General features: G+C 45.6%; 1 protein-coding gene across 6 annotated transcripts in view; it reads left to right on the forward strand.

The window, feature by feature from the left end:
* Nucleotides 1-13,387, forward strand: part of PIP5K1C (phosphatidylinositol-4-phosphate 5-kinase type 1 gamma) — a 76,570-nt gene that overhangs the window by 37,435 nt on the left and 25,748 nt on the right. For all 6 annotated transcript variants that reach the window (XM_048831143.2, XM_048831146.2, XM_048831148.2 and 3 more), the window contains exons 2-6: nucleotides 2,084-2,115; nucleotides 6,554-6,646; nucleotides 7,031-7,161; nucleotides 7,856-7,973; nucleotides 10,386-10,538. In XM_048831143.2, the coding sequence (XP_048687100.1) occupies nucleotides 2,084-2,115; nucleotides 6,554-6,646; nucleotides 7,031-7,161; nucleotides 7,856-7,973; nucleotides 10,386-10,538 (527 nt within the window). The remainder of the gene's footprint in view (nucleotides 1-2,083; nucleotides 2,116-6,553; nucleotides 6,647-7,030; nucleotides 7,162-7,855; nucleotides 7,974-10,385; nucleotides 10,539-13,387) is intronic.

The following is a 13,387-nucleotide window of genomic DNA, read 5'->3' on the forward strand; positions in this document are numbered from 1 at the left end:
AATGAATAAGATATTTGGTTCTGTTTGCCTAGGGCAATCTACCTACGGCTGGTTCAGCTCTAGCTGTGCTAGCAACATCGGGAGCCCGGGGGTGGTCAGCCTGCCATCACCATTCAAAGCATCAGGTTGCCTAGACCTGCTCCGTGGAAGCCGCTGTAGGCCTGTTGATGCCAGGTCTCCTCATATTTTTAACACAGGATCTGGGCCATGGATGCAGTGGTAAACTTTTATTTTTAAATATTCCTAGTGAAAACCAAGCCACTGAGATCATCTTCCAGCATGTGTTCAGAAAGGGCCCAGCCCCAGGTGGCCAGTAGGAAGCGCTCTTCTTTCTGTTTGTTTCCTGAAATATAACCGAAGGGAGCCCTTGTCATAGGACCCTGTAGGTGCATTGTTGTGGGGTCAGCACAGTATTAGGATGTTCCTGCTAATCTCAAATTCTTGTTAATACTAATTTTGAACCAGATCTTGTAGTACTGCCACTTGGTTGAAAATCTCTGAGCTCTTCAAGAAGGGTGGGTATGGCACATCCCAGCTTACTGACAGCATCCCCTCTTTTTCTGAAGAGCTTTCGGGTCAAGCTGCGTTAGTTCCCATAATGGTCTGACGGAATGGGAAAGTCTGATCAGCAGCGCTGGCTCCCTTGGCCTGCACTGCTCCATGCTGGCATGTCATGAGTCCTAAAGAATTGGACAGAAACATCCTCTTGCTCCTCCTGCCTTGCTGAAACAGCTACTCCCTTAGACTTTAGGAAATCTGCATTTAGGCCATGAGCAGGAGCTGCATCAGTTACATGTCTGCCTGGTGGTTCAAGGGCAGGTTAAGTGGGGAGGGGTGGCTGCAGGTATGGAGCCTTTGTTCTGTGCAGAATGAATTTCAGTGTTCTGCTTTGCAGCATGAAATCCTTCATTTAGAAGGATTAAGGATTGTTCAATAGTCTGCTGATCCTATCGTTTCTGTAAACCTGGAAGCATGTACAAGGCCTGTGTCTCTCTCTCAAACCAGGTAACTGAAAGTAGGTAACGCTAGTTAGGCAGCCTCACAGTGAAATCCATTATTTCTTTTTAAAAAGGGCTTTCCCCTCCCATTTAGCACATTGGCTCTTCCAGCAGAACTCTCCATTTAAGGAGATGATTACTTAACTTGCAAGCCTTTAGGGCAGCTCTGCAGGGGTGTGCTGTATTGCTGAAAGGGCTCCTCTATGAGCAGCTCTTGATGCTTGAAGTCATCCAGGGTCAGCTTCATGAAAGCCAGAATTCTCCAGAATTAGGGGCGGTTGAGCTGTTGATATGTGCACATAACTGCTTGGGTTTTTTTGTTTTTGTTTTTTGGGTTTTTTTTTCCCTTTGAATGAAAATTTAGTAGCTCTGCATTAGCCCATTGCAAAGGCCCCTTGTTCTGTTAGTGTGCTCTGGTTCAGACAGCAAAGGGGGCTGTTCTTATTTAGAAACGTGCATGGCTCAGTCTGCAAAGTTTGACTACAGATAAGGTGGGAAAAGGATGGGCTTGTGTTAAGGTGCTAATGGGACATGCTCAGACTTTGCTTTTCTGTGTGACCTTAGGCAAGTCATTTAATCTGTGCCTCAGTTCCTTGTCTGTAAAATGGGAATAATACTTCCTTCTTCACCAGGGTGCTGTGAAAGCTAATACATTAGTGTGCTTGGGGTTCTTTAAGTAGATCTGGGGCTCAATTCAGACCAGTCTTTCCTCTTGTTGAGCGTCTAGAAGAGAGCATCATAAAAGCCTCTTTGGGCTTTAATTAAATAATTATTCAGCATAGCACAGTCCCATTACTAGAGGAGCAGCAAGAAGTAGGGGAAAGTTATGTCAATGTAACACCTTTAGAGTAAAAACCCCACCGACAGCTAGGAAAGAAGACATGGGCAACCTATGAGCTTCTAAAAGCCAAGTTGTCCAGGCTTGTTCTTTAACTTGGGACCCCTGCACTTGCAGAAATGAAAGCTGGGCAAAAAATTGCTGCCTTGTTTCTTCTATTTGCTCGACTGATCAGCTGTTGGGATAAATGCACCTGCTAAGAGCCTGTGACCATCCTCCTACTGACCTACTGTTCTTCTCTCCTCAGGTCTGGCACTGAAGAAGACTGCCCTCACTGAGGTGAGTTGCATACAACTGTTTAAAACCTTTTTCAGAGGGGGAGAGAGAACCCAAATAGAACCTTTATGGCGCACAGTTGAAACGGAGGAATGTGCAAGGTGGGAGAGTCATGTTTTTTTAAGTAAATCTTGGTGTTGGTGAAGGTGCCAGGTTGGCAGCCTATGAGAATGAGGTCCTCTATCTTCCTACAGAATGGTTGGCAGCAGGGCAAGGTATTGGGGGGTGGGGTGTTTTTGACCTATAGTGATCACATCTGGGGAGGGTATTTTTCATGATCCATTCAGCCCTTCTGTCTGCTGACTGCTAGTGGTAGGGCAAATTATGGTGATGGGTTTTGTTACGTTGATATGGCCATTTGGAACTGGACTGAGACCCACCAACTAATCTACGTAATATTCAGGGATTCTCATTCTGAAGGCTAGAATGTCTGAGTCATGTGGAGCAATGGAAACTGCAACAAGCATGGCTGAGAATTCTTTTTATTGAGTGTCACCAGGTTGACTCATCACTGGGATTTGTTACTGATCAGTTTAAGTTCTCAGCTATTTCGACTCTACAAGTTACACCTGTGTGAAAGCATGGGCTTTTAGCTAAAGTAAGCCACTTTTAGCAACATGTATCTGTACCAAGCCAAGAATCCTAGACCATTGTAATGACAGCAGAATCTCAACCCATCACCGCCCTTACTCTACAGACAATTTTCCTGCAACAGTTTCATTGGTTGTATGTGGGAAAGTGCACAGATGGATTTCTGGGCCCAACTGCTACAGTTCAGCAGGTTCGATCACTGGGATTCACAGTCTATTAGTGTCCAATTTTTAACTTCTTGGATATTTTTTGCTTTTTTTACAACATGACTTTGATAGCACAGGCTTTCAGCGTGTGTGTGTGTGTGAGAGAGAGAGCACGCGCACTGAAGTGGGCCATCTCACCATTGCTCTCCACTGGGCTGAGCTAGGACTTGAGATCCAAATTCGATTCCTGCCTCTGCCACAACCTTTCTGTATGACCCTGGACAAGTCACTTAATCTATTTCCTAACTGTCCAATGGGGATGAAACATCCCTACATCTCAGGGGTTTTGAGAAGATCGTCTTAAGGATTTTATTACTACAGTGACGAAAGCCATGTAAGCACTTGGCTACCAATGCAGGCCCAAAATCAAATCCCTGGCCTTCTGGTCAAAGCTCTGTAACCCTTCACCAGTCCTGAGCAACTCGGGCACCTACAGTCTAACATAACAAATGTATGTACTGAAACTGGCCCCCATCTAAGTATTTGAACCTCAGCAAAGCACATTTTTTGTCTTTCTTAGAATAGAGATCCCAATAAATTGAGCTTCATTAAGCAGCATGCAAGTCTCAATCAGAAACGGGGAAAGCTGCTGCTAAGATTCCTAGAGCTGAGACTAAACTTGAGAGCCTGATTTTCAGACCCCATCCTCCAGCTAGTTGATGGGAGCTGCAGGTGCTCACCTGAAAATCGGGCCTTTAAATATTTGCTCAGTTTGCTACTTTAGTTACCAGATTTCTAGTCAATGCTACACATTGTAGCTGCCAATCCCACCCTCTCTCTGCTGCTGTGCTTGTGTGGGTCAGTATTTGGCATTGGTTTTAGAATCTGAGTAAGCTCTTGGCTCTGGTTAGTGTTTCCACTGAGAATGAAGCACAGATAAGAGCAAAAACTTCGTATACTCATGGATTTAACAGCCTGTGATGAATATAAGCTACGCAAATATAGCATCTCTTCTAATCCCCCTCCCCGCCCCCTCTCTGCAAGCTACTCATCTACCACTTGTCTCTGTACCTTTCGACAATCCCACTGCTCTTGGTACACCTCTGAATGCTGCCACTGAGTGTATGCGCCTCATCAACTCTTTGAAATCTCACCTTAAAATTCATCTAACTCTTGTTTATGCTTGAATTTTTCTCCCTTTGCTAACTGTTAAGTAATACTGTGCAGATTTAGTGGTTGTAGAGTTAAAACAAATATTAGAAAAGCTGCTATAAATGTCTTGGGCGAGGTGGGTTATTGTGGATGCATCTCCCCAATGCTCCATTGATTGGCTTCTAGGTGCAGTTTGTAAAGTCCTGAATGTGCATCAGTGTGGTCAGGTGGGTAGAGCACTGGACAGACTTAGAAGACCTGGGTTCTAAATTCCTGACGCTGCTACTAGCCTGCTGGAAGACCTTGGGCAAGTCCCTTCCCCTCCCCGTGCCTCAGTGTCCATTTGTAAAATGGGGATAATGATGCTGACCTCTTTTGTAAAGTGCTTTTAGATCTGATGAAAAGCACTATGTAGAAGCTAGATGTTACTAAGCACAGTAGAAGAGATGATTATTAATTACATAGGGGGTGGATCCCAGGGATCACCCCTCTGTCACTCATTAGCTAGGATAAGGTTACAGTTTGCTAAGTCGCTCTTGGTTTCTGTAGTTAAACGCCACAGTTGGCAGCAGGGAGGGTCCCCTGTGCCAGCCCCTGATCTCTAGGACAGTATTCAGCCAATTTTTGTTTGGTCCAGCTGTGTCAGACTTTGAGTAATAAGGTTTGGTGCAGGGTGGGGGGGGGTGTCATTGTTTGTAGGCACCCAGATGCTGTGATGGGCCCTCCATTTAAATGTCTAACAATAATTATAATTTTCTATAAAGAGATGGCTCTGGGAGTATGTTAGCAATTCTCACACCTCCAAAATCAGCACCTAGTGGGAAATTAAACTTCTGGACAGGCTAACTCCTTATTTCATTGCACAAATAAAGATCCAGTCCTCTCTAGGACAGGAAATGCTCTGTTATGGTTAGAACAAGGGCCTGGGCGTTGAGCCCCTGCCCTCTATCCCCAACTCTTACTTGCTATGTGACTTCAGTCACGTAACCTGTCTGTGCCGCTGTTGGTCAGTGTGTAAAATGGGGTTAATTACCCACAGCATGGGGTGGGATTGCAACAGTTTTAATTCATGTTTGTAATGAGTTTTGAGGTCATTGGGTGGAAGATGAAAAATGTAACATTAACTACATGTGTGGATTAATGGTAGTCAGAATGGCTGGAGTCTGCTGTAGAAATGTCCAAGACTACACAGATCTTTATAGAAAGAAATAAAGGCATCCAGTTGGTCCTGTCCAGAAGGCGCTCTAGCAGCTTGGGTAATTGGAAGGAAATATTGCAATACTTTGCTGCAGTCTGAATAGATTCACTCCCTTTGTGTAAACTTCAGTGTTGATAAATTGTCAAGTGCTGCAGCATAGACCAATACCACTGATGCGGTGTTCCTCCAGGAGAGACTGCCTTGGGTCATTACAAATTGTGCCTAGATGAGTCATGTCTAAAGCCATGGCCAGCTGTTAATGGTGTCACAGAAGCAGAATGCTCAAGCTCCCCCCAGATGTACATGGTGAGTCCACTGAAAGTTGTTGGCGCCTGTGACGCTTCTCCACCGCCGTAGGTAGTGGGCAACTGCAGAGTCATTCAAGCAGCACGCCAAGGCAGAGATGTGTTTAGGTGGGTGGGACTGCAGAGAAACACTGCCTTGAACTTTACAATGTGCAGTTGGCTTGATGTGTAGAGCTCTGCTGCTGATCCTGGAAGGAGCAAATGGAGGAAAGACGGGACAGAAGGGCTATCGTTTTAGTGTTGGTGCTCAGACTGCACTTTACGCACCTTTGCTACGTTTCTGGAGGAAACTGCTACAATTACAACAATTCACCTGGCTTGGTGAATCAGTCGTTCATAAACAGCAGCTTGTTTAAGTGAAGTGTCTCCCCATGAACACAACACTGGTGATTCATTATCCACTCTGCTTGCTGACTTTCAGATGGAGTATAAGGGGTTGGCTTTGAGCTCTAAAGCCCAAATGGCCTGGTACATCGAAGTGATCTGTCTGTCTAGTATTTGATTCACATCCCCACAGTGCCCACAAACATGAATGCAGTTCTACTCCCATTACCCTGTGAGGTGGGGAAGTATCGCCAGTTTTCAAATGGGGAACTGAGGTACTGAAATTAAGTAACTAATTGTTTTGGGGGAGTTCGCTGGCCTTCATTAGACAGGAGGTCAGAGGATCATGATGGTACCTTCTGACTTTTACACAGGGAGTCTGATGGAGTTGAGAAACAAACGTAGATCTGAGTCCCAATCCAGTGTCCTAACCCAAGACCATCCTTCCTCCCAGTATGTCAAGATCCACAGTCCTGTGTGTGATAAACTCGCTGGCTATCAACTCGCCTCTCATCCTGAGGGATGTATAATTTAGTGTTTAAAGCTTGCTGGTGCCAGATACATCTGTATGCACTCTGCAGATCTTTACACAGGAATAAATGCAGACCATTGCATTCCTTATAACCACAGCACCTTAGTCCTGACTGCACCACTGTGCCTCTTTTCTTCCTTCCGCTAGCGTAGCTTTTCTTCACCACTCTGACCTGGAAACTTCTCTTTCCCAGGCCCCATCATTATCAGGACAGCCTGGAGTTGGCCAAGGAAAGAAGATAGGTCATCGAGGAGTTGATGCTTCTGGCGAAACTACCTACAAAAAGGTTCCGTCTCTTGATTGATTTCTGGAGGGTAGTGGCCACGCATACAAATGGGAGGTTGAGAATAGAATAGCGATCAAGTGTGTATGAACAGGTCATTCAAACTGTAAGAAACAAAGGGGGAATACAGGTGTGCGATTGGCTAACCAATTTGATTAAATTTCCCTGCAGTGTACTGTGCTGACCTTACACGCTACAAGCATTTCACAACTGTCATTCTATAGAAACCTGAGGCACTCTATAGTGGTGTTCTCTTACAAAGCAGCCAATATCTGAGACCTCCCACAAGGCATCAGCATGATCAGAGCATCAAGGATACCTATATTTGGGGGCTGTTGCTGTAACTTAACGGTGAATGTGCATTGACTGCTCTCTTCCTTCTGCTAGACCACTTCGACCACTCTGAAGGGGGCCATCCAGCTGGGGATTGGTTACACAGTGGGGAACCTGAGCTCCAAGCCAGAGAGAGACGTCCTGATGCAGGATTTTTACGTGGTGGAGAGCATTTTCTTTCCCAGGTAAGAGGACAAGTGAAACAAAATGCAGGGGCTGGCTGTTTCCTTTCATCATGCTGATTTTAAAGGGGCTTCATTCTAAGCAGAAAGGTGGGCCCTCAGAATTTCAAGTGTGCACCTATTTCTTACCGGCATATTACTGGAAGCATTAGAATCCATGGTGCTGCAGCTCAAGAGATGGGGTTAGATTTACTATGGGCTATGATATATCTGCTTACTGGGCTTGTTAGCCTTGAAGCTTTTGTTGCCTTTATAATTGTAGTCCTTTTTAACCTACCTATGTGGAATTTTCACCTCCAGATGTTACATTATCTTTGTACTGAGACTGAGGAAACCCCCCAGCCAACAATATTCATTGGACCACTTCAACTTTTGCATGGCTGAGCTGTTAATGTGCAGGGCTTACAGAAACTAGAGTCTGTATGTATATACGTCTAGCCTTGCAAACTTCTATTTGCTCTTCCTAAGGAGTGAGTTTCCTTGCCAGATGGTTAAAATATTAGATCTTTTTGCTAGTGTCCTGATGAGGTCAGGCAAGATCTTTGTGCCTAGGCTGGTGGCTTCTTGGAATGCCTTTTTGCAAAGCTCAATTTTTCCTTTTTTTCGTATCTATCAACTGGCTGGGTGTAAATGTGCAAATATGCGAGGCATTAATGTGAAATAACATGCCTGCTCTTTTTGTATCCTTTCCATGCAGTGAAGGAAGTAACCTCACTCCAGCTCACCATTACCCTGACTTCAGGTTCAAAACCTATGCACCCGTGGCTTTTCGGTACTTCCGGGAGCTCTTTGGAATTCGTCCAGATGATTATTTGGTATGTATGGAGTTCTTTATTTCTCTGTGGTTAGTACTAGGTATGAATGGGCTTGGATAGAACTGCTTTACTTGAAGCCTCAGCAAAATTGAAGATGGGGAAACGCCATACCACAGACTGATATGTGACCAGTCAGCTGCACAGGATTAGGGGGTTTCCTTGGATTTTTGTTAAATTCAGTCTCCAGCTAATAGCTGGGGGAAACTGAGGCATGGAGTCAAGTGATAGGGTCAGTATCACAGGGGGAGTTGAGGTCAAATTTGAGGAGAGAACACAAAGAAAGCCAAACATCTCCCACCTAATATTTGGTAGCTGGAGACTGAGGTACAGTACTGGGATTAGAGAGAATCTCTGATCCTGTACATTAAGCAGATCCCAAATGTGAGGCAGTCTGTGGTGGTGCTTCTTTTCTTGTACAGTCTGAGAAAGACCAGCTGGAAGAGTGGGTCTGAGAGGCTTCTGGTGTTTCTGCTTCGGTTTGTCAAGTCCATTCCCAGCAAATTAGGTCTGTTGGGGCACCCTCTGTTAAAGGAAGAATGGAATAATCTACTGTCATGGAGTCTTTAAAGTGTATTTGGTTAAAATGATATGGTGGGGTTCTGTGTCTCACTGACAATGCAACAAATTTACTCTGTCTACAAGAAAAAAAGACAAGTATTCTAAACTCCCTTGGAACCTCAGGGAAGATGTTTGCTGCCTCATGCATCATCCCCAGTAATAAAGATTGAACAATCTGAGAGTTAACACTTGGTAAGGTGAAAATCCGAATAGACTCCAGCTTGCTCTCCTAGAGCTGAAATGGCTTGTCAGGGCTAACCAGTGTTCTCCCGTAAGATCGCTGATTGGCTTTGGAACAGACTGAGGCCGCGTCTGCACGTGGGTGCTGGAGGGGCACAGCTGTGGGGGTGCTGTAGCACCATAGTGTAGCTGCCTCCCACTGTGAGAAAGGGGTTTTCCCGTCGCTGCAGTTAATTCACCTCTCCGGGAGGGGTAGCTAGGGGGTGGGAGAATTTCTTCCATCTACCTAGTCGTGCCCGCACTAGGGGATAGGTCGGCATAACTGCAATGTCCTTTGTGAACTTTTCCTACCCCTGAGCAACGTCAGTTTAAAACTGAAGTGTAGGTCAGGCCTCAGTTAAAGTTGACTCCTGTGTGTAAGTGGTTGCACCTCATCTTGCTGATAGCGAGGCAGGAGTTTGTTGGAGGCAGGAGCAGATCGTCTTAAGAAGGTGCCATTTTTATGTAACCGCTTTGCCCGTATCTGCAGTTAGTCAGAAATGAGGACTGAAAACATACCAACAGAAATGAGCCTGTATGATGGGGCTGCTTGACAACAACAGAAATCCCCATCTGTGCCATCTGGGATAATGCCTGCTGATTTGATAGTGGTTACAAACTTGGGGGAGGGAGAGATCCTGCCTGAATTCCAAAGGTGTCAGATCTGATTTGCAGCCACTGCTTCCCCTTTCTCTGGCCCACTGTGGCAGTGAATGCCTTTTAATTATGCATGAGATAATTAAGTTAATAAAGTCTTGGATAGTTAATCCATGCAGTGCTGTAAGCTGTTTTCAGCATGTAATGATAGCATTTAATTTATTGCTCTGATTATGTCCCCTCTGCCTTACTTTCTTCAAATATCAGCTCCTACATAATGTTGCCCTAACCCCTTTTGTCTGACATATGCAAATGTTTTTGGACATTTGCATTTGTATCCACACAACACCTCTGCCTCCCTGCTCTGGGAACTTGCTGTTCAGATTTCTAGTCCCTGCTCTGTGCTCCAGGATTGGGTTCTGAATACAGGGAAGCATAATTACCACATGCCTACTGATACGCGAGTTTTCTGGGGGTGGTTTCCCACCTCTTTTAGTTGCTGCACTGAGGGTGTGAGGGACGCCTCTGCAAACCATGTATCTCTAATGTTTGAGCACATGGGAGAGCTCTAGTCTTGGGAACAGGCAGTGCACTTTGTTCCTCTCTGGAACTGAGACATGCAGAACACTGAACAAGCTGGCTTGTCTCTTTAAATCTGATCTTTCTGTCTGCGCGCACCCTAACACACTGAGGGAAAGAACCTTATGTGGTGGTGGTACAGGGCACAAAGCATAAAAAGATTTTATGTTCTGCAGCCTGGGTGTTACTGAGGGCAGGCAGATTAGCTTGACTCTGTGAGCAGTCAGGGCACTCTGGACTGTAGTATATGCATCTCTTTGTAAGCTGTCTTCCACCCAATCCACTGTGAGATTAACTCCAGTTTAAGGTTCACAATTTCTGTACTGCTTAATATCCCAGACCTCTTGGTCTAGATTCCATGGGGTGGTGCCTTAGGAATGCCTTGTAGATGTATTATTCTGATCCTAGTTTATCATGTGGTGTATGAATGACATCTTATTTTTTTTCTTTCATTCCTAGTATTCATTATGTAACGAGCCTCTGATCGAGCTGTCGAATCCTGGTGCCAGCGGCTCCCTCTTCTATGTCACCAGTGATGACGAGTTCATCATAAAAACTGTGATGCACAAGGAAGCGGAATTCTTACAGAAACTTCTCCCTGGCTACTATATGGTGGGTATCAGGACATTGGTTTGTGGGAGAAATGTACAGCTTGCCTGTCCACAGCACCACAAAGGGTGGTGTTTTGGTAACCTAGTAGGGCTTCCTTTGCCCGCCTGCCCAGCACACATGACAAAATGAACAGCCTATTGTGAAGCCTGATGTGGAAACAAAATTCAACCCACTTAAAACCTGGAGATAGCTGAGCAATGTCCTGACAAGTGTTTGCACCCTCCTCCAGCTTTACTGCTGTTGTATCCCAGGATAGCAGATTATCATGCCTTAACTGTTGGAGGCCTTAAGGAATGAAACTTTCTCCTCCCCTTTGTCTCCTATCAGATGTTCTTAGGTTTGTGAAGGCAGCTGTGTGGCAGAGTGGGTGTGTTTATTGCCCTGCTATTGTGTAGCACCCAAGCATGGGGAGGGATAGGATACAGAAGGACCTAGACAAATTGGAGGATTGGGCCAAAAGAAATCTGATGAGGTTCAATAAGGATAAGTGCAGGGTCCTGCACTTAGGATGGAAGAACCCAATGCACAGCTACAGACTAGGGACCGAATGGCTAGGCAGCAGTTCTGCGGAAAAGGACCTAGGGGTGACAGTGGACGAGAAGCTGGATATGAGTCAGCAGTGTGCCCTAGTTGCCAAGAAGGCCAATGGCATTTTGGGATGTATAAGTAGGGGCATAGCGAGCAGATCGAGGGACGTGATCGTTCCCCTCTATTCGACATTGGTGAGGCCTCATCTGGAGTACTGTGTCTAGTTTTGGGCCCCACACTTCAAGAAGGATGTGGATAAATTGGAGAGAGTCCAGCGAAGGGCAACAAAAATGATGAGGGGGCTGGAACACATGAGTTATGAGGAGAGGCTGAGGGAGCTGGGATTGTTTAGCCTGCAGAAGAGAAGAATGAGGGGGGATTTGATAGCTGCTTTCAACTACCTGAAAGGGGGTTCCAAAGAGGATGGCTCTAGACTGTTCTCAATGGTATCAGATGACAGAACGAGGAGTAATGGTCTCAAGCTGCAGTGGGGGAGGTTTAGATTGGATATTAGGAAAAACTTTTTCACTAAGAGGGTGGTGAAACACTGGAATGCGTTACCTAGGGAGGTGGTAGAATCTCCTTCCTTAGAGGTTTTTAAGGTCAGGCTTGACAAAGCCCTGGCTGGGATGATTTAACTGGGAATTGGTCCTGCTTCGAGCAGGGGGTTGGACTAGATGACCTTCTGGGGTCCCTTCCAACCCTTATATTCTATGATTCTGTGTTTGTTTCTGGAGTACCCATCCCTACTGTTTCCTGAATTTCCCTTGTGTGTGCGCCACTTAATAGTGATCTGCTCAGCAATCTATTATCTTGGGTCCCTGCCATCGAAAGGCCCTGGAACCAGTCTGTCAGCTGAAGCCTTTGCCTGTATCAGCCCATGGCTGCAGCTTGGTATTTTCTAACCTACCCCAGACTGTGGGCTGCTCTACAGTGCAGCAGCATGGTGGGTTAGCATGGCAGTGCACTGGGGCTCAGCAGAGGCTTTCCAGGAGGAGAAAATAAGAACCAGAACAGGAGCCCACTGTAGCAGGGAAGGTGGGTCCCCCCAGTTGCAGGAAGTGTCTCCTCCTACACAGATGCATCTTAGGGTCCAATTCCAGATAAAAAACTGTGTTCAAAGAACCTGAAGCCTGCAAAGGGGAAGCACTGTGCTATGGAAATGCCAGAGCTAAGGTTACCTACACAACCTTCACTCTTCCCTTTGTACGTGTGCATCGTACTAGTCTTTAATTACCTGATGAGCTGTTTTCCTCAGGTCCCTGCCTCACTCAGAGCACTGGTCTGGGACTGGAGAGATCTGAATTCTATTTCTGGCTATCCCACTGGCTTGCCGGGTGAGCTTGGCCAAGCCATTTCTGCTCCCAGTGCTTCAGTTTCCCCTTGTGTAAAAAGGATGTGATGATACTTACCTCCCTTTGTAAAGTGCTTTGAGAGTTACTGAAGAAAGGAGCTGGATAAGAGCTAGGAATCATTATTCAGAAGCACTTCAGGCACCTAGGCTCCAGAGTGTAACTGAAAGTCAGTGGCTCACTTTTGAAAATGGGATTTAAACAGCTACATCACTTGAGAGCTTTTGAAAATTTTACTCCCTGTAGGGAGTAAAACATGCTAGGCAAGGCTCCTAGGATTAGGACATCTCAAATGAAAGTAGTAACTAGACTCTTCTTGTCCCAGGAGCTTTAGATGGTTGGATAATAAAAATAATTATAGAGGATCAAACACGACTTCTCGCCCTGTTGTAAAGCGCTTGTGCTGTTGTCCGATATGTTGTAAAGTTACACTATGCTAATTGCTACGAGGGTCTCCCTGCTGCTGTCAGAAACTCCTCTGAGGTGTAAAATGACCTGAGACAGACAAGACACCGGGACGGTTGGTGCTGAGTTGCTCTAACTCTGGAAAGTGGAGTTCTGCTTTCAGCTGCTGGCTGGGAGTGGTGGCTTTGTGTACGGCACTACATCGACTGATACGCTCATAAAGAAAACTCACTCATGGGTCTAGTTAGAAAAGATGAGATGAAGGGCATTAAATTTTCATACACTTGCTGTGCTTCTGCTTTCCTTTGTTTTGAAATCTGGCAGGTTCATCTCTTCTCTCATATAGCATGCATAGCTCTTTTTGTTTCCTTTTAAAAGCCTCCCAGCGCTGAGCAAGCAAGCTGCGTTTGTGATATCGTTCCTAATAACATGATTGCCTAAAATGGGCCTGACGTTGGGGTGGGTTAACTGATCTCTCTGGCAGACTGTTCTATAAATTGACTTTGTTAAAGGTAAGCTGAGATGATAGTATATCCTTCTGGAGAGGCTTCATAGAGATGTTGT

Source organism: Caretta caretta, chromosome 25 (assembly GCF_965140235.1).
Source record: "Caretta caretta isolate rCarCar2 chromosome 25, rCarCar1.hap1, whole genome shotgun sequence".
NCBI lineage: Eukaryota > Metazoa > Chordata > Testudines > Cheloniidae > Caretta > Caretta caretta.